Below are 25,380 nucleotides of genomic sequence, written 5' to 3' on the forward strand. Positions count from 1 at the left end.
GACTGAGAAAAGTCTGCAGTAACTCTCACTTGTAGATAATTAGTGAAATTTCAAGCGACCAATGACTAGCACAGTCAGTCAGTCAAATCAAACTTCGCTGACAAAAGTGATTTCTAATGTACTTGATTATACTTGGTGCTTTTAGCACTTCTGGTACTTATCTGGTGCTTCACTGTGCTATAGTGGAGCGTTGGGTGACACCACCAGATAACTACATGCCTGTTGAATTTTGTTTTGATTAATTTTTTGTATTTCTTTACTCGCATCACATTTTTATCACACCGACTTTAATGCTGCTAGCTTTCATAAATGTGCCACGGCACTTTGTGCTCTATCGTTTTCAAGTGGCTTGATAAAACATGTGCATAAAATCTTGGCAATATTGGAGCAGTAAGTTTGATGCACACAGACATCTGATATTGCCCTTAGTGATAAGTATAATCATCTATCATCACAGTCGGACGATGTTACTTTGAATAGTACTTATGTCAACAATGCTCACGCAGGCCTTTTAAGCATTGCTGTTTAGTGTTATGTTTATGTACCAGCATACCATAGTTGACAAGGTATCAGCATAAAAGCTTGGCAAATTGGAGCAGCAAGTTTGATGCACACTGACATCTGATATTGTCCTTAGTGATAATAATCATTTATCATCAAAGTCTGACGATGTTACTTTGAATAGTACTTATGTGAACAACGCTCACACAGGCCTTGTAAGCATTGCTTAATAGAGTACTGTTAGTGTTATGTTTACGTACCTACATACCATAATTGACAAGGTATCAGCAAGCATAGAAACGCCTTCATCTTCTGTTTTTAGTGTTAGTTGTAGCAAATCTACTGATTGTTACATAAATAGGAGTACCAGGAGTACATGACTTTTTCAGCTAAACTCCTTGCTGATTTCCGCTCGAATTTTGCACAGATGTTGCATTTTGCAGTGATTCAGTTTAATAGCATGTTTGTGAATGTTTCTTGCCTCTTTAGTTAATGATAAAGCAGAACTGCACGCTGTGTGCATTGGTGCCACCGAAACATTGCTGCAAAATTTTGGTGCAATGGCACAGTGAAGCCATACTATGGCAGAGTGTGCAATCCAGTTCATAATAGGTCATTAGGCAATGATAAGCTTTAAACCTTTACGTGCTGTGTCCAAGTATACTTGTCTGGCCATCGATGCACACCCCTGGCCGTGCCCAAGATAACTTGCAAACGTGAAATATCTGTAGACTGGTTCTGCCATCTACTGAGAAGTTGTTTAATGGGACAGACAACCGCTCAGAACATGAATTGAGATAACCCCGCTGATGGAAAGATCGTCTATCGTATTGGCTAGAACGGGCCCTGTTTTTCTCATTAAACGTGGATTTATATTTTTAATTCTTCACTAAAAGTCGTGAAAAATGACCTTTGGCACCCCATGCAGCAAAAACATGAACTTATTTAAGAGGTCTACCACGTGACCTTGTACCATTGTATGCTGTTCCTGGTCTTTTTATTAATATTGAAATGCAGTAACATTCTTTCTATTATAAGTTTTTTCTAACTTGCAATGTGCAGATGAGTCTACGTTTGTAATGAGTAGAAAAGCGGCGCTGCCTTCGCGTTCGTTTTCGATGACTTGGTGGCTCGTCTGTCGACTGAATAACGACGACGGGGGCCAGCCAGCCATGACGTAGGCGTGTACTTGGAAAAAATAATGCGGTGCAGCTATAAGAAAGGTCTGTACAGCAACGCAAACTTATTTTACCAGTCTATTTACCTTTAAAAGTAGTTCGAAATTGACAATGTAGGGGGTTAAGCACAGTTGCACTTCCTCCAGTGAAAGCAGGACGATGGGCGGCTTTCACAATTTGCGAGGCGGGCTATCGGCATCGATATCACTTCTCAGCGTTGCTGGAGGAGGAACTCTTATTTTTTTTAGAGGCTGCTCAGATCGAAAAATTCTGCTTACAAAATATCCACGCATTTTTGGAAGCAACCGCTGCAGGTGTAAACACTACCGAGGGTGAGCTTTTCGTTCTGCCATAAAAAAACTGGGTCCATAAATATCGGTTGCCAGTCCTTTAAATAAAAATTTTAAGGTAGGTTTCGTTTTTATACAATGGCTATTGAGACAAAGCTGATAAGCTGACATGGCGCACCAATGCAAAAAGCTCTCGCATTTTTTAACGATGCAGGAATTTGTTAACTTCTTATGACTCTGATTTCAAGGAACTTTTGGTTGATTATGAGGTGTATTCAAGGGAGAATGACAGGGGCCATACTGCCAGAGAAGCACTGATTGGCCTAATTAAAATCAGTATTTAGCATAAGTACAGACAAACCTGGGTTTATCGAATCTGAAGGGGATCACAAAAAAGTTCGATATATAGGTAATTTGATATATAAAATAAAAATTTTATACAAAAATTTTCAAGGGGATTTTACAGCTGTTCACTGTACACAATAATTGGTTGTGGGTTCGATATATCCGGGTTTGGCTGTATTACCTTTTGTATCAATTTAAAAATTTTTTCATATGTTCGACAACATATCGCCAACAAATAGCATTTAAATTTAAAGCCTGCTACTGTGTTACTTAAACAGAACTTGAATTTGTTGTACCCCAGAAAAACACCTGTTAAATGAAAGTTCAGACCCTCTAAACCTCGGAAAATGTACTGGCAAGCATTTAAGTACCTTAAATAAGTTTACTAGAATGCTTGTGCCTATTTTTCTATGAACCATTCCCAGTTCTGGTACCCAGTTGGTGGTGCGTTATGATGTCACAGTATGCTCTTCAAATGGTTGAAACAAAAATTCTAGCCCCATCGATTCCCTTTCTTCTCATTCCTCACAATACACTGGTTCGCTTCGTTCCTGTGATTGCTGTGTCTGCCGCACATGAGTGCAGCCCCCCCCCCTAGAAAAAAATGCTTGCATCACTTTTTTTTATTTTTTATGAGCAATGCCATTGTACCTAGCCTGATTTTCTACACGGCATCAGGAAATTTTTCTGTATCATGGCACGTTGCAATACTATCAATGACATCAGGCATAGAATATTTAGACAATTTTGATGTCAAATTAAAATATGTTGCAACTGTTTCGAAACCTTTGTACTAGCTAAGTGTGATCCTTTTATGTGTGAGAAGCAGGTAGTAGGAGTTACAGAACTTTGTCATTATGTGTCAGTATTCCTTTGAGCAGCCGGTATGAAACAGACAAAAAGATGGTACACCAGCTTATTAGTGCAACCTTCATGATGTTCTTGCTTTTTTGTTACTGATTGCATGAGCACAGTACAGTGCTCATGATCTTTATTTCCCGAGTCCTGATGCTGCTGTGATGACACAAACTCGAAGCATTTTTCTCATTCAAAAATAAATCTGGCAGAAACTATCTCACAATGAATGTCGACGTTAAAGGGTCGCTAAACAACCTTAGACGTTTTTTTGCACATTTAAAACAAACTGCCGTGACCATAATCTGTGGTGAATGCAGCAGCGCTACACGCCACGGAAACACCACAATTTCAAAAAACAATCCTGCGTGCCTCTCCTGGTCTTTGTGCTGTCTTCTCTGCGTGTTGTGATGTCAACAGGGTGCCCCAGGTGATGTCACCAGGAGTAAAAACAGTTGATTGGTCGGTCATTGAGGAACAACAGTGCGAACATCACAAGAGCCAACTGTGTGTTTCGAGAATGGTGGGGGGCTTGCCCATTGTGCGCCACTGAACCTTTTATGAAGCTTCCATTCAGTCGGCTTCGTGGGGAGGGCGATTAGAGGCGGACAAATGGAGGAGCCTTCCTTCTGGTGTGCTGACGCAACCCACAGTTTTTGCTGCACTGCGTAGAGTTAGTGAGCGTGTGCAGCAAGAGGGAGAGAGTCTGAGTGGGGGAAGGTAGGAGGGAGAGCGAGAAACAGTGGTGGCTGCATACTCATTCACCAAAATCCTATAACCTTGCTATAGCTGCACCATTTCGAGAAATTGTTGCGGCCATACGTTCCTTGTAGACTAGTACACATGTAACTAATTTTTTACATTAGTTTAGGGCCCCTTTAATGGGATTAGCATTGAAGCAATCTAGCGACACACCATATTGCCAACTCCAAAACATGTATGCATCGGGGCTCTTCTCTCGCGCTTCATACTGCACATGCTGCACCATCTAGCGCTGCCAGCGTAGAGTTCGCGCGTGACATGGGTTTGATTCCGCTGAGCATCGGAGAAATTTAAAGGACCATTTTTGTCATTGTAGATCGGGACATACCCAGTGGCACATACGTAGTTACCCCAGTTAACGTGAAAGAGGTTAATTGAAAAGTGGCACACACCTACTGGCATATATTCAGTGACACAAGTTGGTGTTAAAGATGTTTATTGGTTCGTTGAAGAGCTTCAGAAATGAGTGGCACATAGTCTGGGTGCTCCAAGTTGGCATCGCATATCCACTAACCATGGACTACCACCCTGTGATCCAAGTTGGCGGGAAAACGGCGATATATATATACAGGGTGTTTCAGCGAACACTTTCAAAATTTATTTAAGGTTGCCTGTGACAGATAGCACAATTCTAGTTAATGAGCTGGTCTACTCAAAGAGGCGGACATTACTTGCACAAAAATTTAAATGCATAATCGAATAATCAACAAGAATTCACTAATTAAGTTTTTAACTAATTACCCGATGGCCCATATTGCAATTTACAATATGTAGCCGTGGAGTTTGCAAGGCGGACCCACTTGGAATTAATTCTCAGGATGACAACAGTTTCGAGAAATTAATTCCCGAACTTTGCGAAGAAATGCATTGGCGTTCCAGTTAATTCTGTGCTTCAATGCATAAAGCGACGTTTTGTTAAGAAACTAACTGCAACGCCAATGCATTTCTCCGCAAAGTTCGGGAATTAATATCTCGAAACTGGTGTCATCCCGAGAATTCGTTCCAAGTAGGTTCGCCATGCGAGCTCTTCGGCTACAATTTGTAAATTGCAATATGGGTCATCAGGTAATTAGTTAAAAACTTAATTAGTGATTTTTGTTAATTATTGGATTAGGCATTTCAATTTCTTGTGCAAGTAATGTCCGCCTCTTCGAGTAGACCAGCTCATGAACTAGAATTGTGCTATCTGCCACAGGAAATCCTGGAGAACTTTTGAAAGTGTTCGCTGAAACACCCTTTATATATATATATATATATATATATATCGCCGTTTGTGCCACTGTGTGCCACTCATATATATAGATGGATAGATAAGCAGATAGACAGTCGGCCTCCGAAACGTGCGTGAAGTAACCTGAGAATGCCAATCACATTAAATACGAAGCTGCTGTATGCAGCAGGCTGCCTAGCCCAGCATCTCAAAGGTATAGCAACTGATGACACTTGTGGCATTAATACCAATTAAATGTGCGTACATACATGAGTGAAACCTTTGCCCAAACATGTTACGAACTAAAACTCTTACTCCTACAACTGCTGTGGTTGATGTAATGCACTTTTGATCCGTTATGGTGGTTGTTTGGTTGTGGCATTCTTGCACTAGAGCATGAGGTCGCGAGTACAACCCTTGGCCACGGCAGCCACATTTCAATATAGGCAATATGCAAGAAACATTTGTTTACTTAGATTTAGGTGCACATCAATGTTTCATCATCAACCCTAGGTGGTCAAAATCAACCTGGAAGCCCTTTACTACGTCGCCCCTTATAACCCACACTGCCAGTTTCAGAACATTTAACTCTTTCCTTACCAGGCCTAAAGAAATTTCATTTTCTCCACTTTCGTTTTCTCTTTTCCTCATTACTTTCTTCTTTTCAATTTCAACCACAGCAAGTTACCCCTATTCTTTCCTTGGCTTAATTGCCCATTGGCTTTATACGGATCTGTTATAGCATGTGTTATATAACATCAAGAACCAGCGAGATCAGCAAGAGCATGTGCAAGTGTGCAATCCATTCTCCAGTGTGAGTGCCGTTCACTATGCTCTCCCTTTGAGTGAGTGCACATGTCCTGTCGTCCTTGAGGTCCCATTGTTTGCATGAATTCCTCACAATACCTTGCACGTGCCAATATATTCTCATTTCTCTTTCTCGCCTTAATTTTCTTGTGCATACGAATGTCCAGCAATAATAACAAAAAAAAAAGCTTATCGCAGATGATACATCGTAGTTGTGCAAATGTTTCGCTTCGCACCGGTTTTTTGGAAACAGGATTGCACAAATAACAGTGGCAGGGTGTGTCCCCCTAAAGATACCAGCATTGCAGACAATGCTCGCACTGCAGTATGCTTTGCATGCATGTGCCTACTATTGCCGCTTCTTGCCGTTATAAGGTGCGGACATGCCATGTAGTCAGTGCTAGTGCAATGTTATTAAAAATCTTGAAAGCTGTACATATTATTCCAACATTCATTCCATTAGACATATGTGCTGATCCAATCCACACTGTTTCCTCTTCCAAAAAGCTTTCCATTCATTGGCTAGGCAGGCAATTCTACCCACCTTTGAGAAGTGGTTGACACAAGTTGTTGCTAGCGAAAGGGATGGAAAACAGTTTTGTCCCATATGTTTGTGCTTATAGCAGAAGTGTTCTATATGCTGCCTTGCTGTGTTGATATGGCTGTGGATGTGTTTAAGCATGTTGCCTATCTTTTTTGTGTACAGATGCGGATTTTGACTCGTACTGGGAGAATGAGTCTCGCAACAACAACCGCAACCGCATCCGAGTAGGCCGACAGTATCAGGCCACTGTGCCTCCGCTGCTGAGGCCAGGTGAGTAACTCGATTCTGGGCATTCCAGGGCATGGTGACTTATTTTAAAGGGACACTTAAGAGAAAGATAACTTTTAGCTGTATTAGTAAATTACTCTTCTGCAATACAAAATAAGCCAGTGTTACCATGAGAGGAGGCTTGATAGGCCAGAAAAGATGCAAAAAAACAAAGGATGGGTGGAGACCTTGCCTTGAAGTTCCCATACCAGCCAACCATGACCTCATGGATATTGAAGTTTGCTTGGGCGTAGTTAATTTTAGAGCGCAGCTATTAGGCGTCCATTCCTGCAGTGAGCGTCGGCGTAACCGAGTGAACGAGCACAGCGAAAGATGAGAGCAATCAGTGAGTGCAGCGGTTGATGAAAAAAGTGGCGAGAGTGAAGAGAGCGTGAGGAGGAGGGTGCCGTAGAACCATGAGGCAGAAAGCGGAGGAGGGTATGGCGAAATCGTGAGAATAATAGCGTAATGCCATGCACGAGGAGCTTTGCGGCTATGGATACGAGATGGCGTCAGAGTAGCGTGCATCGTCTGTATGGAAACAAGTTTTCTGTGGCAGCTGCTGTGAATTGTGCCCACACGTCACCTACACACTTCCTCTCGTGATCTCCCGATTAGCAAGGCGTCGCACCACACTTCAAGTATAAACTGCATGCACGCGATCTTGCGCGTGACAGCGACGCGATGGAGATGGCTGTCGTGGTCGCTCGTCGCCTACAAGTCGTACCGCATGCAAGCGACGAGACGAGCGACGACTTTGAGCGGCGTCTCCCCGGTGTTACCGGTATGAGGGCAGCAAATACTTGCCGAAACTGGCGTGACGCGTGCTTAATTAATTTAAGTTGATGTGTTTTAGTGTAAAGAGCAGCATAAATATTTCTAAAGGTCTTGCACTACGTTATCCTCGCACATATCAAAATTTAGTCGTTTGCTCGTTCCGTGCGACAATCGCTAGTACTTGACTGATGTATATCCAGTTCCGGCTTCGCGCTATTGGCTAGTCGCTCATAGCACTTCCGGGCGACGAGCGACGAATTCTAGATTTCTAGAACCGAGCGATTGAGCGAAAAGACCAAGCGATCTGTTCGCGCGACGGCCCGTTTCGTCGCTCGAAGCCGTCGCTCGTCGCCGTCGCGCACAAAATCGCTCTCATGCAGTTTGGGCTTCACTTAGTTTGCAACGTGCTGCACGAGGCAGATTGTCCGCGGCAGCCGATATATCGTGAAATGAAAGCATGTATACAGCTGTGGTCAAATTTCGCATTAGGGAGTATCGTAATCATTGCTGACTTTTTTTTTTTAAATCTGTAAAGATGGACAACATGCTCTTAAAAGGGCCAAAGGCTAAACTTGGTTATTGTTGAAAGCTTTGATGGTGCTGGCAACAACAAAAAAACGCACTTTGAATGTCACAGTAACTTAACAACGCTGGAAAATTAAAAAACTCTGCGTGAAATAACGCTAAATGAAAAAAGGGAGTTTGGCCTTCATGTTCTTTTTTAGTTAATTACGAAAATAGTGTTTGGAAGGATACTTTATCAGTGCAAATTGATTTACTGTTTCTCTTTAGTGTCCTAGGCGCTCCTCCTAGTAAGAATGGTGTGCATTGTAACTAGTGCACAAAGGGGAGGAGGACACAAGCAAATAGATAACGCGCTGCATCCTAGTCATTATTTCTTTTGCTTGTTTCTCATCTCCGTTGCGCATTATACTCGTGGACAACCTTTTCTGGCTGTGAAGCAAGAGCTGCGGGGGTGGAGCTTTGTGCATATGTATTAGTATGCAATGTAGCCCGGGTGAGTTCGGCATCGGTTTTGGTTTCGATTTGTCCGGCTTTGCATAGTTGCTTTAATTTAGTGAAAGCAGAAACAATCAAGTTAAAGAAGCTAATCTATGTTTATGCACAACAGATATGCGTCGAGTTTTTAACACTAAGCAATGTACCCTGCGTCAGAGCCCCGAAGCGGCCGTATGACCTCGGCATCAGTTAGGGCTAGGACGTGTAACCAAGGTCAGCATCTGTATTACCAGCGCAGCATAAGTCAGCCCACTCATTCATTTGTACGGGCCGACATTTGTAATTTACAGATGCGTTAGCTCAGTTTCCATGTAGACACTGCAAACACTAGTCCTGTGTGCTTCGAGAGTCCTGGTCCTTTGTTGCTGAAGTTGGTCATCAGTCTCTCAGGGAAGCTGACAGGCGAGGAAGCAAGCGGCTAACACTCGCCAAAGACACAGGCAGTTTTTGCCTTTGAGGAATGCGTAAAACGTGTGATGGTTTCGTGTGTGTGAAAACTCGAAAAGGCATAATAAATATACAATAAAATGACAGCTCACTGGTGAATGTTACATATCGTTTAAAATATGTGCTGTAAAAAAACAAAACAATATTGTTATCTATTTTGCGTGTAAGGAAACATGGAACAAAACTGCGGGATTACTGGTGCAAGTGGCGCGATTTCGTACCCTAGCCTCCACTTCATAGCCAAGAAAAGTTGCTTGCAAGTATTCTTGCCTAACTTGCAAGAATGGTGTATTTGGCATTTTAGAATTCCAATCTACTATTGCAGCTCTAATAGTTTTTCTCTTCAGTGTTCTTGCAAGTGTTGTCAAATATGCATTGCTTGTTGGTTGTCCAGTGTTTTTATCTTTAGAGAAGCTGGTAATAAAAAAAAAAAAAAGGAACCAACATAGGTGAGCCAGTAATGACAGCTCTTCATGCTTTCCTGAGGCACCCAATCAGGAATTAGGTATTGTTTTTTAATCTTTAGAGGTTTTATTATCGGACATTCGAGGTATGCCTTGTTGTGCATTGAATTTTCTCGGCATGTGTGGCTCTAGCTGTTTGGCTTTCACTGTCGTGTAATGTTTGTTCTATAGGAAGGACGTCAGATGAACCTGCTTGTTACTTTGTCTAAAGATTGTCCTACCAGACAGCCTTAGTAGTTTATGATAGCTTAAAATGTTAATGCAGGGTGCGTACAGGTCCTTGAAATCCTTGAAAACCCTTGAAATTGAAATGTTAATTTTCAAGGCCCTTGAAAGTCCTGGAATTTTTTCCCTTCCTTGAAAATCCTTGAATTTTGTGAGCAGTGCAGTCTGATATCGACATTGCGACCTCCTTTCTGTGGTAGATCGGCATCGTTCTGACAAACTCCCCAATTCAGAAACAATACGCCGGTGCGAGCACACATGGTTCCATTTTGCAGAACTGCGCGAAAAAAATAAAAGGCATCGCCACGTCAAACCGCGAACGGAGAGCGAGAGACCCATGCCGCGCTTCGGTGCTGGCTCTGCTGGCAGCGTGTACGCTGCTTTCCTCACCCTATCGTTCGTTTCACTCCTCGCCCGTGGGGCTGCCTTGTCCCACTTTCACTCTTGCGCTCGAGGTGAAGCTAGTGAAGCTAAGGAGAGCTATAATGGATCAACTTTACCACTGATGCTCAGTGCCTTTGGGTGGAGGTTTGTTATATTATTTATGATAAGTGCAATAACATTACCGTATATTCTGGTCTATAATTTGCACCTTTGTATAAGACGCACCCCCTCAAAAGAAAATGTATATAAGTCGCACCGGTGTATAAGATGCACCTGTTCTTTCGGTAAGTGATCTAAAAAAAGTTGGTGATGTTTCGCTCCGTGAAAGTGGGTTACACGCAAGCGTACGGGTGCCATGTATTTCCACTCCAGGCGCATTTCTGCCGTCGTGGTTACCACGATGTTCCGTATAAAGTCCAAGGGCAATAACATCGCCCCCGCGTGCCGTATGCTCTATGTGCGAGTGAAAGTGCGACGGTGAGCCGAATCGCGCACAAGGGAGGAAAGCGGGAAGGCAGCCCGAGAAGGTTGAGGGCAGGGAGGGGGGGCTGCCTGTACTCTTAGCAACTGCGTAGTTTGCGCAGCGGTGCGTGCTGTATCTTATCTGCAGATGGGACTACTTCGGGGTAGAGCGACTCGCGGTCGGACTACTGCCGTTTGCGTTGCTGCTCCATCGTTTTTGCACAACGCTCGGGGACTTTATCACGGGAACCCGGCACCTCGATAGTGCGCAAAGAACCCGTAGCAATTAAGTCAACCAGCGCGCTTCACGTGGCCATAACATCGCATCCGATTTTGATGGCATTTTTTTCCGGGAAAAAAAAAAAGCGTACATAGGTCGCACCGTTCTATAAGACGCATCGACGAAAAATTCAGAAAAAAAAATGTGCCTTGTACATCGGAAAATACGGTATGCTGAATGTTTTGCAAATATTTGATGAACCAACGCAGCTGATACTGCAGAAGCCTGAGCAGCTGTTGTGTTCGTTGTGTTAACTTTTAATATTGCGGACTTGAGAAATGATCAAGACAAGGCATGTTTTACAAAATTGCAATATACATATATTTGTTATAATATGATGTATGTGTAGCAAGACTACACTGAATGGTTTGGAAATGTTCGGTAAACTTGCCTAGTTAATACTTGAGAAGTCAGAGTAGCTGTTGGGAGCATTCATTGTGTTTTGTGAACTTTTTTTGGTATTGGTTGTGAACTTGCAAAGTGATCAAGGCTAGACATTATTACCATCATTGGGATGTACATTTATTTCTTTTTATTTTAGTGCAATAACCCTATGCTGAATGTTTTGAATATTTTGGTTAACTTTATCCAGCCTATACTGGAGAAATCTCAGCCGCTGATGTAGGCGTTCATTTTGTGTTGTGATCAAGGCTAGACATTTTTATTGTAATTGTGATATACATTTATTGTAAGTGCAATAAAACTAGTTATTTTTGGAAATGTTAGAGTAAAGAAATCTCAGTTTGGATGCCGCTTTCAGTCCCTGAAAACCCTGTAAACAGGTCCTGGAAAGTACTGGAATATCCTCTAATTTTTGCCTTGGAAACCTGTACGAACCCTGTAATGATTTAGGGCTTATGGAAAGAACCACCACATGTCTGTGAGCAAAGCACTCAGCAACATCGAATAAAGCATTCAGAGAACATTGAAAGCACTTCAATGGCTTTTAGTAGGAATGGATCCCACAATAGAGTGCTTTCTGTGGTTCCACTGTCCTTTAAATGTGTTGTTGTTATGTCAGAAATGTAATTGACAAATCAAGCTTGGTGTAACATCAGCTGAACATGATTACAGCAAAAAACTTTAGACTGAGATAGATGCTATCTTTTTCTGAGGAGCAAGGGTTTCGAAAGCAGCCACCTAAAGCCTTTCTTCAGTGAAAGAGACAGCATGAATGTCCCTTTCTGGGTGCCAATGAATTCTGTCATCTGAAAATTTAGGTTCACCACATTTCGTTTGCCTTTAGAATTGCTAAAAGTGTATGGCAGAACATATGAAAAATTCTCAATTCTTCAGCAAGATTTTTAAAGTTTGCAAAATGTGGACTCTATGTGGGAACTGTCTGCAGGAATGTCTGATGTGGGAACACCAACTATTTCATGTCCAGCATACTTAGAAAGTGCCCATTAAGCCACTTGAAAAATATGCCTGATGTAAAACATAGTCAAAAACAATGAAAGAAGTGATCCCGCTACATGATGACATACTTGCTCTGAGAGCAAACGCCCAGATTTCTAGCTGCTAAAAACACTCCACATATTATTCAAATTGCTGCAAAGGTCCAATCAAAAAGTGCCTCAAGATGCACGTGATACATTTTAACTATTCCTTTACCACTGCTGGGTCATTGGAGCCATAGCCTATGACGTGTATATTTGTGAGCTTGCTTCTAGTTGCAGTTTTTGGTGCTAGGTGGCAGCAGCGGTCAATGTTAGTGGCATTGTGTGTAGTTCTTCTCTTTATTAGGGGCTGCTTGAACACTTGCATTTTAAATATCAGTGCCTGCGTGCTGCATTTCTGGGAAATTTCTATGGAATTTTTGTGCAATTTTACCATTTTCTGTGGCACAGAAAGGATTAAACATCATTATTTTTATCATTGCTTCTGCTTTTGACGTGGTGTCTTAACATGCACAGTTGTATATACCTAGCACTTCGAGGGGATATAGCAGCATGATTAGTTTAAATGGTGCTGTTTAACTTTGTCAGTCCATACCAAATGGTTACCAAGTAGGGCAGGAAGTGGGCAGATCAAGAACACTAGATAGTGATGACGGCTTGCATGAATATATCGTGCCGAAAATGGTCACCATGTGCTGCGGCATAGAGGCCGTGCAGGCTTGAGGTTTGAACTTCCACTTGACATTCAGCCCACCAGTAGTAGCAGAATGGCTAAGGCTATTCCCAGCCTCATTCCAATTGGACCAGAATCCAAACACGCTTGCGTACAGTGCTTTTGAAATATAATACTGCCGAGGCTTCTGAAATATAATACTGTAACTCCGCTTTATACGTAGCAGGCAACACTGGAAGCTGTGCAAGTAGTGCGGTCATAGAACTCTCACTCAGCGCCTGTCCTACTCTGCTCTTTTTGTTACTTGTTATTCTTTTCCTTTTTCCTGAATTTCTTGCGCTACTAAAGATCATGTGATATAGCAAGCACCAACTCGCCCAAAAAGTTATTGTCTCACTCTGCGTGTTTCACAATTTATTTTTGATCTGTGACACTTCCTACAGAATAACTATTTCATATTTAAAGGCGGTGTCCAAATCGACGCCCAAGTGACGACTCTTTCTTGGCAACAAGAACAGATCACGAAGGCCATGCTTTTGCTAATTGCACGTGCCGGAACCAATTGGGGAACCTGAAACATGTCATAGACACCATGGTTTGGACACCACCTATTACAGCCACTAATTGCAGACATCAGCCTATGTCACATCGCATATTACTTTGTGTTTCCACTAATGGAAATACTGTGTTCTGGTCACGAACACTAGTGCACTGTGGCCACTGGTTACAGAAATGTGTCACTCCGCTCATTTGGTGGTGAGTAGGTTCAGACCTGTCACACTGTCCATGTAATGAATATTTCATATTTTGAAATGTAAAAGTTTGAGACCTAATATTACATAGAATTACATGACAATAGCATACATAATTTGTTATATATATATGTTGGGACTATTTCTTGGTTGTGAATGTGAGCAGTGAGAGGATCTTCTCAAGCTTTTGTTTCATTGCCTGCTATATTTGAAATGTAGTATACTAGTTGTGCAACAGCTGTTACTGAGCAAGTTGTAATTTGTGCTTTGTTTTTAGGGGAGAGTGATGGGCGTCGTCTGGAAGACTTGGAGACGCTCCGGTGGCGGCCCGAGAGCCTATCGGAGCAGAGCATCGAAGAGTACCTGTCAATGGCCAAGGCGGTGAGCCTGTTTGCCCGCGCCATGAACAAGTGGGGCCCCGAGGGAGGCGGAGGGCCCGAGTGCCTGCAAACGGCACTGCGTGGACTCTCGGACTTTGTGGCCTCGCACCACGGCTGCCAGCAGGATGCAGGCTGCCGCGTGGCCCAGCCTCCACCACCAACGTGGACACCTGCTGAAGCGGGCCTGTTCGCGCGTGCCCTCGACGAATGCGGCAAGAACTTTGGCGCTATCAAGAAGGACTTCGTGAGTGTCTGCACAAGTGTTACTCGTTTGTTTAGGACAGGAGCTTTCCGTGCACTTATTGCCTGGTGTTTTGAACTGCTGAGCATATTTGCAGACAACCTGTTCAGAATGCCTCACAAACACTAAGTTTCTGCAGACTTTCCACAATAGCTGCGGGGGTGTGCATGCCTCTTTGGGGTTTCTAAAATGAGAAGCTTACTTGTGTCAGTTAATATATTCAGTTGACATCTGCTGTGTTCAGGAATTAGTGCGAGTCGAATGTGATGGCTGTCTGCAGCCTCTTCTTAATAGCTGAGAGTGATGCCTTTGTGTCCATAGCTGCCCTGGAAACCGGTGAAGAGCCTGATTGAGTTCTACTACCAGGGGCGCCACCCCAAGCAGGAGCCGCAGGAGGACGGAGAGGAAGAGGAGGGTGCTGCTGGCTGCAGCGGAGGCCATTGTTCCACTGCCAACTGTGTTAAGGTACAACCCCTACTGCCAGACATTGCACAAGTTCACCAGTGGTTCATCACAAGCTGTGCCACATGCACTTGACATAGTAGTTCAGTGCTACTCTGTGACGGCCTCGTGCATCTGTTTCACGCATTCACTCAAACTAATGCCTCGGCACAACCACAGTTCTCCTGCAGCAGAATCGTTCGTAACAGCAAGAAAGCACAGGCAACTTTGTGTGAAGACTAAGGGTGTGCGAATGCTCGAATATCACCAAATCGAATCAAATAGTGAACGTTCGAATAATTAAGTTTGCTAATTGAATATTTGCTACTAGATTTTTTTAAAATAATCAATATATTCGGTGTCGAAACCCGCACAATGCCACATAAGTCGTGTGTGCCGCAAAGCCCCTCGTGCTCGATGCCGCCCAAGCGAGCGTTGCACTTCGTTTTCGGTGCAAAAAGAGTGCCAAGCGTGCCGTGGACGGATCGCCCCGGCTGACCCAGTTGCAGTCTTGGTCTCCGCAAGCACTCCCTGACATCGGCTTGATGCAGGGATCGCACACACAGCGCCCAAAAATGGCAATTCGCGCAAAAATGGGCAATTCGCGCCGCATTGGCCGGTATCGCCTTTGTTGGTACTAGGCTAGTCAGGGTTGACAGGACCAATCGAAATGATAACGTGACGTGAATAAAGATAATGGCAACAAAAGTAGCACATATTTAGTAAAGTGCGAAAGCACGTGCAAAAATTGCGTCGATTAGCCACCGAGAGGTACGCAGAGAATGTTGGATACGCAGCGACGAACTTCACGCCGGTTTGACAGCCATCAACCTTACCCGCGCACATTATCATGAGACCGATCGTTGATGACACACTCATACGAACGTATTAGTGGCAAGCATTTAGTGTGTGGGTTGCAGCCCGTTTCCACATCGGCTAGCGGTGAATTTTATTCATAAAAAATATATTTTCCAGACCTTCACATACTTGAATTGAGCTGTAATCAGTGCTGGCATACTAATTTGGCGTTTCCTTTAATAAAAGTAGAGTGTACTGTATATATTGATTTGTGTGTATCTATGTTACTGATAGATTGCTACATTCTTGTTAGGCAATGCTAGGAGACTTCCGAGCATGTGCAGCGCTGTATTTTCTTGTCCAAAATTTCTAAGCGCTAAACATTGTGAAAAGTTTGCTGATATTCGATATTCGATTCGATATTTGGCTTGTTTTTCGTGATTCGATTCAGTATTCTCTCCGAAATCTACTTTTTGGTGTTCACTCGCCCTTAGTGAGACTCCTCTCCCAGATCGATAAGTGAGCTTTTCCACGGGGCAATATGCCAATGTAGTAATTGCAGCGCAAGCAACTTTTGAGTAGCTGCACATATGTGCATCAAATGCCAGCATGCATGGGGATATCGTGAAGGTCCCATGAAAGGGACATTGCACGAGGGGTGAGCATACCAAGGACAAAAGCGATGCCAGTGAAGATTTTTACAGATGAGTCTCCATCCTTTACAGGTTCAAAACATGCAGGATTGTTTGAGTGTTATGCGGCTCAGAAAGGCATTCTATCGTGAGGTGTACGCAGGAAGAATTGATTTGTATAACTGCGCTATTTTGCACAAAACCCAGAATCGCTTCAGAATGGGGACATTTCTTTTCACTCTGTGTGGCACGTGTATCGTCTTGTGCTGAAGTCATTTTTGCTTTGTGCAAAACGGCAACTTTGTCCAGAACATGGTATATATAAACAACTGGCTCCAATTGCAGCTTTGCCAGGGAAAATTATTGCAGCAATATAGCAGGTGGCATTACGGTGATGGGATGACTTGTGCGATGTCTAGTGTGCTGGTTGAACGAGTAGTACTGGATTATGATTCAGCCGTCGTTTGCGCAGTTTGGGGACAGGTCCAGTGCGGGCAGCTTCTGCAGAAACCAACTCGCTGAGGGCGGGAGGTCTGTCTGCACTGTGCAGAAGGAGCCTGAGGTGAAGCCCGAGCCGCCAGATGAGCCCGAGCCCGAGGACGAGGAGGAGCTCCCAGCAGCTGAGGAGGCCCCCTCGGCCTCGCCTATGGATCAAGGTGGCAGTGAAGAAACCCACACGCCCCCGTCAGGCCCCGAGGTGAAACCCATGCGCGCCAAACCACTGAAAGCACCTGAAGATGCTGCCTCGGTGGCACCCGTTGGTTCACTCAAGTTTTTCTTGGGTGAGTGAGCGTGAGTGGGTCGGTTGATGGTGCTCACATGCACTCGTGACCAAACCTTACAGATTCGCACTCGGGAGGCCGTAGTAGCTCGGCATATGCATGTTGTACAGTCGATCTCGGATATATCAAACTCAAAGGGTATTGCAAAATAGTTCGATATACCGTTAATGTAAAATACGCTGGTCTGAAGCTTATCTGAAACCTCTGCATGTCTCGGATAGTTTCCTAAGATTGGGAAAGCGGGAAGTTACCTATATGCTACTACAAGGCTTTGTCGAACCCGCAATACATCAGTTTTTTGCACACGAATGATGCAAGTCACTCTCACTGCGGGTGGTCTTTGAGGTATTTGATACAGTACAACTCTTTAATTCAAATTTCACAAGACCGGAAAAAACAGCCGAATTTTTTTAATGTTGAATTATCGAGAGCATCAAGAAAACTATAAATAAATGCTTGCTACGCCAATCTGACTTTATTAATTAACTGCAACCCTTGCTTCTATTTTGCACAAAATCAATGCAGAAGTGGCAATTATTATTGTCATCCCGTGACTGATTAGCGCTCGCGGCGTTGAGAGTCTCGTGACTTGCTTGACAGTTCGGCCCGTTTGGTCGTGGCTCAAGACCTGTGTATTCATCGAAGTAGACATGCCTTTCACCACTGCACGCACATCCTGATTCTTTTTTCTACCAGTGAGCTGGTCAACAACAGATTGTCTGTCCATCGTGATGTAGCCAAGGGTTTGATGCCATCGTGCGGGCCACGGTAGAATCGGTCTTCATCCTTGTTAGCTTTCGCCGTGTTTCTGACATTGCACGCACATTGCAACCTTCGCATTAAGTGAAGGTCGCGAGTTTGGTCCCCACCAGCAGCAAGTTGCCTTTTCGCCCACTTTCATTTCCTCTTTCTTCAATATTTTCTACATTTCAATTTCAACCACAGCTAACCCTATGCTTTCCTTGGTTGTGATTAACAAAAATCGAGCCCCTCTGTTTTCCTTCTATCGTTCATAGTATTGATCTGAGCACTGTGGCGCCTCAGTGGAGCAGCGGGCATCCTGCCAATCATGGTTCCCTAAAAAAAGTATTTGAGGAAACTCTGGCACTAGCAACTATGGGAGCTGCGTCATGGGCAAGCATGGCAGCAGTTCACCCAGCTTGAGAATGATGGGTAGTACATGTGGTTTGACTTTGTCCTTCGAACAGCGTTGTGACTGCAAGTTTATCACGTTCAGCAAAGCGTTGTGTTATAAATGTAACAATTCATAATGATTGTATATATATGTGCAGAGACTTACTGCCTTTGTGTGTTTGGAAAACTGATTGCTTGGAAATTTAGAAAGATAAAACATGTTTGTTTTAGCATTTCTGTTGTAATGCCTGTTCAGGTGATGCAAGAATATGAAGAAATAAATAAAATAAATACAAACAAAATAATGCACCAAGAACATCTAAAGCCACAATGACAATATTAGACAAATCCATGCCCTACTTATCATTCTCATACCTGGCAACCTTTACGATTTTATCATTAAATGTCTGGATTTTAGAGTTTGTTTACAATTGTTGTAAAGATGCTAATGGGTTTTATGATTCTTCATTTGCATCCAGCTTACGGCAGAATCTATAAAAATGCACATACTCGATTTTCAGAGCTGCATTTTTCATACCTGCTCTATTACTCGGACAGATACTCGTAGCATCAACACCCACTCCATTGAACCAGTGTATACTTTCGACCACTGTTATCGGAATATTTCTTGAATTCTCGAATATTTTCATCTGTGACGCCTATCATTATACAGTAGCCGACTGATTTTTCGGACTCCAAAAATTCGGACTTGTTGGATATTCCAGACTTCATACATGTACCATTAGGGTTCCTATAGAGCTAATGCATTTTCGCGACCGATTTTTCGCACAAATCTCGGTGCCAATGTTCGATTTTCCGGACTAAATCGCTCACTCCGAGCCACTCTACCCGATTTTGGGGGCCGCCATGCTGGATTTTCCGCTGGCTCGGCAGGGCTTGGCTTCCAGTGGCCTCCTGTATAGCCTTCAAGATCAGTACATGCACGCTATCCTCTTGTCTCTGAGGCCATGCCCGCTCTTCCTTGGTGGACAAAACGTTCCAAAAAGGGGCACTTGCTTTTCTTTTTTTTTTTTCGGTCAGCTCGGCACTATCGTCATAATCACTTAAGCGGAATATGTGTTTTTTTTTTTTTTTTTTTTGCCTTTTCTTAAGTTTCGGTTGCGCCGTACGCTGCGTGCGGGTGAAAGCTTGCGAGGGTAAGCTGGCAATGCACACGGAAAGAGGAAGGCGGCCGGAAGCACGCGGACTTCATTCGCACGGCGCTGGGCTACGTAGCTGAGCCGTGCTCCCTCAAGGGCTGCAGAAGATAGCGCTAACCTTTCCTTTCCCAAATGAACCACTTAGTAGTTCATTCGCTCGCGGTGCACAGGGAGGAAGAAGGCGACGGAGACTGTGGGGAGGTTGCGTTCAGCTCTTGCGGCTGCTGATGACGGAGCTGCTGTGCAGGCACCTTATCTTGAAAGTGATCTGCTAGTGGCCGAAGTGTGCGCCCGCGGGGGCCTCATCTTCAAAGCAATCTGCGAGGGGTACAAAGGGCGTGCGCCGAGTGCCAGTAGCTTCGCATGCGCTGTTTTTTTTGTTTTTTTTTTTCAACATTCGCGTTGAAGCGAGAGAATAGACAGCGCGAAGGTCAATTTGCCTGTTGCTTCTGGCGCGCTTTCCAACTCCAGCGTTTTTCTGAGTTTCCACGGTCATCGAGCGAGATGTGTTCATGTAACCTGTGCGCGCGACACCGTGCTTATTTAGTTAGTATAAGCACATATTTACAACTTTGTACGGCCAATAAAACTAATATGCTTACTTCATATAGCTGTCTTATTAATTTGCTGTCGCAATCGATGCTCCGCCTTTTGGATGAAACTGCGCCATTTTTCTTAAGCCGCTCTAAGCCTCATAATTTTTTTTTCTTGGGGGGTGGGGGGGGGGTGCGGGATTTTCTCAGACTGTTCGGTTTTTCGGACTGTTCGATTTTTCGCACTATTTTTCAGTCCCCGCGAAGTCCGGAAAATCGGTCGGCTACTGTAGCTGTGAATACAGAGGAGTGTGCCTGTTTACAGCTTTCCTACAGAACAAATAAGCTGTAAATTATTTTAATTAACGGTCCACATCTTTAGTACTGAAGCAATTTTTAGTATTTCTAACTAGCTGACCAGCCTCCACTAGGATGACCAGTGCTAACTGGTGGACCGGGCAAAGAAGACTGGCTCGTAGCCAAGGCTTCCTGGTCTAATTGAGGTGTCCCACCATAGGACGACAACAGTCTGCTCAATAAAAATTTATTCAATTATCTAAACCAAATGTATTATTTTTAATCTTCATCTGTAGTATTTTCCAAACCTTAAAGTTGGCAGGTCTGCATTCCCTGTGGTAGTTGAATGATCGCATTGCCAGAGTTCCCTCTGGTGATTCTTGTAGGAAAGTGTATGCGGGTTGCTTGTTTGTCTGGCCTCATGTGTTCCTTGCATACTGTGTGCCACGCAGGGGGTCGGCTGGTGCTGAAGCTGAGCGCCCAGGAAGGGGGCTCGTGGGTTGAAGCCCAAGACACCCCCCGACTGGGGCGGCCACGCCAGCCCCCGTCGGAGGACGCGAGTGATGATGACGACGGTGCGCCAGGGACGTCCTCAGGTGCAGGAGGCGGGGCCACACCACCACTCAGGTAGATGCCCCATCCCTGCCACGCGGTATCCATGGAAGCGCAGCTTTTTTGGATGATTGACCGAATGAAAATACATGCACAGAGATGAGGAATGAAGGTGGTTGTTTATGGTGGTGGGGGAGGGGGGAAAGAAAACACTCTTCTGAGCGTTGGCTTTGAAGTCTCGCAGCTCTTGCTGCGAGACAGAGCAATGAGGCGAGTTTGTATCTTTTGTCGTTACTGCCAAGTGCGTTCTGCCCGCACACTGTTTGCGAAAGCCACGGAGAGCATTGCGAGTTGGCGCAGTCAGCTGCTTCGCGTCCCCATCGTGTGTCATGCTCTATGTGTCCAGAGGAGAGAAAAAAAAAATTGCTGGTTTTCTTGTAATCAAGAGTAGATCTAAGCATGAAATGGCTACCATATGGTGTCTTTTGGTGCCTGTGGTGCCGCTGCCTTCAACCGCGTTTCTTCTAGCAACAGTCCAATGCGCTCAGCATCTGCCGCCACTTTTTCTTGTCGCATCAAAGTGGTTGGCTGCAAATGTGTTGTGGCCTTAGGTTCCCTGTATCTGCCTTTTGAACGGGTCTGTTGGAAATGTCAAATAACACTTCAGCGTACCAGAAGTTGCAGCTTGAGTGATATTGTGAAGAAACATTAGGAAGAACTAGGAAGCAATATCTTTGTAACTTGTTTGGAGAGTAACTAGCGTATGTAATGCGGCCCTGTACAAAGGGTTGGGGGCCAGAGGCCGCATTTTGTTTGACTGGTTGACCGAATAACGGCTCTGGCTTTTGGCTCAAGGTCACTTGAAGGCCGCCGACAACGGGAGCTAAAAGCATTTCATGCTTAAAAGTGAGAAGTGAAGCTAGAAGGTTTGTCTAGTGTCGTGAGCAGATGCCGCTGCCGGCCGCTGCAGTGAAACCTGTTTCTAGACAGCGTAGGTGGCACTGTGTGTAGCAGGCTAGTAGAAGGAGCCAGCTCCACTGCTGCTTCTCATCCCTATTCGAGTGAAAGTGTAAGGGCTGGAAGATTTGGGAAGCTCATGGAATGGGTAATTTTTGTCATGACATCTAGGGTACCACCCAAGGGCTTTGAGCAAAGTCAAAGAGTAGGATTTCAACTTTTTTGGATGAATGCATGGAAGTATTATGCTGCTCAGCATGGGGGTACATTTCTCAGTGCAGGGACTTTATTAGACAATCGGCATCCGCTTAAAGGGGTAGCTTCGAAAGCAATTGATTGAGAATACCTCTGCTGAATGATGCCGCATACAACACACAACATGTTGACCTTCCTATTATCTTATTTAAACTAACCAAACGACGATCGCAGGTGTTACAGCGAAATGTGCAAAATGAAACGCATTGCCAGGCATTGCTCCCAAGTGGACTTAAGAGAGCACTCACAACCTGCCAGTCTATTGCAGTCTCATCTGTGGGCCGTCATTGTAAATAATTTCCTCTCCGCCAGCACATTCACAACCCTAGCCAAATCTTCTAGCCTCTGTAGTGAAGCGGCATGCTGGCCCCTGCCCTTCAATCTCTCTCTCTCTCAGCGAGGGCGGAAATGCGCCGCGGAAGCAGACCTAAGCAGCAGACATCCCAGTTTGTAAAAGATGACACCGACAAAGGACAAAGCCGTGTCGCTTGAGACGAAGCTGCAAAATTTGCTAGACCCGAAGAAGTATGAGCTCGCAGAGATGACAATATTGACAATTCTGAAAGCCTGGAGCGCTGCGATCACAAAGGCTGGAACCAGTGGCCATTCCAATCAACCGAAAAAGGATTAGGGACCTTTTTCCACAATAAACAACCGTTTCAGTAAGGTGGGCTTTGTGCATCAGGGTGATAGGGGAAACTAATTTCAGTACTTTATGCCAGATTACAGCAAGTCGTCCTAACGCTCATATACTTCTGTTCGGTGACTTCAACTTCCCCATTATTGATTGGAATAACCTGACTTCCGCAATAAACAATGCAGAAGTGAAAGACTTTGTCGACATCTGTTTGAATTTTAACTTATCGCAGCTTATCTCAGAGCCGACACGCATAATGCACGACTGCGCAAACATTTTGGACCTTATACTTACTAACCATCCAGAAACCTTATCATCGGTTACCTACCTTTGTCCTATCAGGCGACCACAGTGTAATTCATGCCACATTTGACTTTGCCCCAGCACCGCGTATTCTTTCCAGCAAAACTATCCTTGACGTGCAACTCCGGGCCATTCAACGAGCCGAGGAGGTGGTGGCCAGGCACCGCCTGACCACCATCCCTCAGTGAAAATTTTTTTTTTCACTTAAATAAAGTTGTTTCTCTCTCTCTCTATCAGCCTATATGATAAAGCAAACTTCGAAGCTATAAATGAAGAATTGTGCACTTTCTTACCAGTCTTTGAAACCTCATTCAATGAACGATCTGTTCAAGACAACTGGGAACTGTTTAAAAATAAAATGAATGAACTAGCAAACACGTATATCCCGAAAATAGCATTCTGTGCGAATTATCAGAACCCTTGGTTTAATAACAATGTAAAGAGGTTGGAAAATAAGAAAAAAAGACTTTTTCGTAATGCCAAGCAGAAGTCAAGCCCAACTTCATGGGAAAAATACTACGCCCCTGAGAGAGAATACTTACGTGCTGTCCGCAATGCCAAATGGTCCTTTTTCAATAATGACTTGCCTAAGATGTTAACAGGCAACCCCAAGAAATTTTCGAAAGTTATCAACCCAGGCAACACACTTGTTAATGATACGGGGGAAATCATGCCTGAATCTGAGTGCGCACTAATATTTAACAACGCATTTTCGTCAGTATTTTCTAATGATAATAACGTTCCATTGTCTAATGTCCCCTGCAACATAGCTTCTAGCATGCCGAGCGTGGTGTTTTATCCTGATGATGTTTTTCGCATTATTGAAAACCTTAAACTTTCATCTTCAGCAGGTATAGATGGTATAAACTCTAAACTGCTAAAAAAATACAAAATACAGTGTAGACCGCTTATAACGTAAGTCACCGGAGTCGCGAATATCCGCACTGTAAGCGGTACCGCACTATAACCAAATCAACAATTCTCAAGGCCCGCACATATGCAAAACATGTGCACCGAGCCGCCACGCGTATGCGACAGTCAAGGAATGTGGCTAGAACATTTGCATTCAATTTACAGTCGAATCTCGTTAATTCGAACCAAATCACGCGGCGGCGCCTCCGACCGGCATTGCTCCGACACCGCCATAGAGTAAAAGCTTAGGAGAGACCCCTCAATGTCGCGCGCCCGAACAAAAAAAAGAAAAGAAAAGAAAGAAAAAAAAACGCGGCGGTAATTTCACCCTCTCTCAAATGGCAAGGTCGCCGATTCTGCGTTGCGCCGGAACATGTGTGTACGTGCCGACGTCTCAGCCACGCTACTGTAGCCACGTGTAGAAAATGGCACTGAACCCTTCTTTCTCCTTTAAGCTTCCTCTACTTTCTAGTCACGTGTTGACCTTGCACGCTGCGGCTACGACGCAGAGGGAAGCAGTGGTGCTGTCCCAGGCCGGCCAACGAAACTGCCCACGCCGGCAAATGCCCGCTTCCCGATAATGACAGAAAACAAAACTTCGGGGAGCTGGCGCCGGGCCGGCTGGAGCGACGGCGCCTGCACTGCGGCGTGCGCGCGCACGGTGACAGTCGAAAGTGAGGGAGCAACGAGGGAGGGCGAGGGGAGCCACCAAAGCGGCAGAGTTGCCGAGGCGAAATCCGCTTCCCTGCCGCCCTCCTCCCTCACATTCCACGGTCTCCGTGTGCGCCCTTCGCCGTGATGTGCCGGCGCCGCCTGCTCCCTGAAGTTTTGTTTACTGCCGTTATCGTGAAGCGAGCGTTGGATGGCGTTGGCAGTTTCGTGGCCCTCGCTCGCTATGTGCGCCGTGATATTTCATGACTCGCACTCAAGATTCTGGTTTCAGCCTCACTGGCTGTTCGTTCGCACCACGTGCCTTTCTCCTCCACTTCGTCTCTCCTTCTTCCTCGAGGACTCCTTGGGGCGCCCGTTTGAGGGGAGCGTTCGCAGTCTCCGCTGACGTCCGTACTTCCAGGCAGCCGCACTGTAACCGGTATTTCGTTTCCCGCAACTGCACTATAAGCAATACGTGTATACATGGAGTGCTATGAGAAAATTAACGGAAATATGAAAAGACCGCACTATATCCGGTCCTGCACTATAAGCGGTTACGTTATAAGTGGTCCATACTGTATATTTCTTCATCATTTTTGTGTCTTATATTCTCGCAGTCACTTTCTACAGGTTCCATGCCTCACGACTGGAAGGTGGGGAAGATCGTTCCCATCTACAAGTCTGGTAATAAGAACATACCGCTAAATTATCGACCAATCTCTCTTACAAGCCTTCCGTGCAAAATCATGGAACATGTCATCTACTCCCTGAACATGAATCACTTGGATGTCAATCAATGTTTTGCATTCGGCACAGCATGGGTTCCGTAAGGGCTTCTCTACCGAAACGCAACTAGCTTTGTTTCTGCACAACTTGCATATAAACCTTGACTCTAACCAACAAACTGACATTATTTTTCTGGACTATGTGCCTTTGACAAAGTTTCTCACCGCCACTTACTACTGAAGCTTCCTTCTTTGAACTTACACGGTGACGTACTCAAATGGCTCGAAGCATTCCTTACTGATCGCTACCAGTTCGTTTCTATAAATTACAAATCATCCACTCTTCT

The 25,380-nt window shown here is 44.6% G+C and overlaps 1 protein-coding gene across 4 annotated transcripts in view; it reads left to right on the top strand.

Moving 5' to 3' along the window:
- LOC119464411 (nascent polypeptide-associated complex subunit alpha, muscle-specific form) overlaps positions 1-25,380 on the top strand; it is an 85,446-nt gene that overhangs the window by 36,016 nt on the left and 24,050 nt on the right. For 3 of the 4 annotated variants that reach the window (XM_049656263.1, XM_049656261.1, XM_037725363.2), the window contains exons 2-6: positions 6,655-6,762; positions 13,921-14,267; positions 14,586-14,729; positions 16,608-16,917; positions 20,494-20,668. In XM_049656263.1, the coding sequence (XP_049512220.1) occupies positions 6,655-6,762; positions 13,921-14,267; positions 14,586-14,729; positions 16,608-16,917; positions 20,494-20,668 (1,084 nt within the window). The remainder of the gene's footprint in view (positions 1-6,654; positions 6,763-13,920; positions 14,268-14,585; positions 14,730-16,607; positions 16,918-20,493; positions 20,669-25,380) is intronic. The other variant, XM_049656262.1, reaches the window with a different exon arrangement.

Source organism: Dermacentor silvarum, chromosome 9, assembly GCF_013339745.2.
Source record: "Dermacentor silvarum isolate Dsil-2018 chromosome 9, BIME_Dsil_1.4, whole genome shotgun sequence".
Taxonomy (NCBI): domain Eukaryota; kingdom Metazoa; phylum Arthropoda; class Arachnida; order Ixodida; family Ixodidae; genus Dermacentor; species Dermacentor silvarum.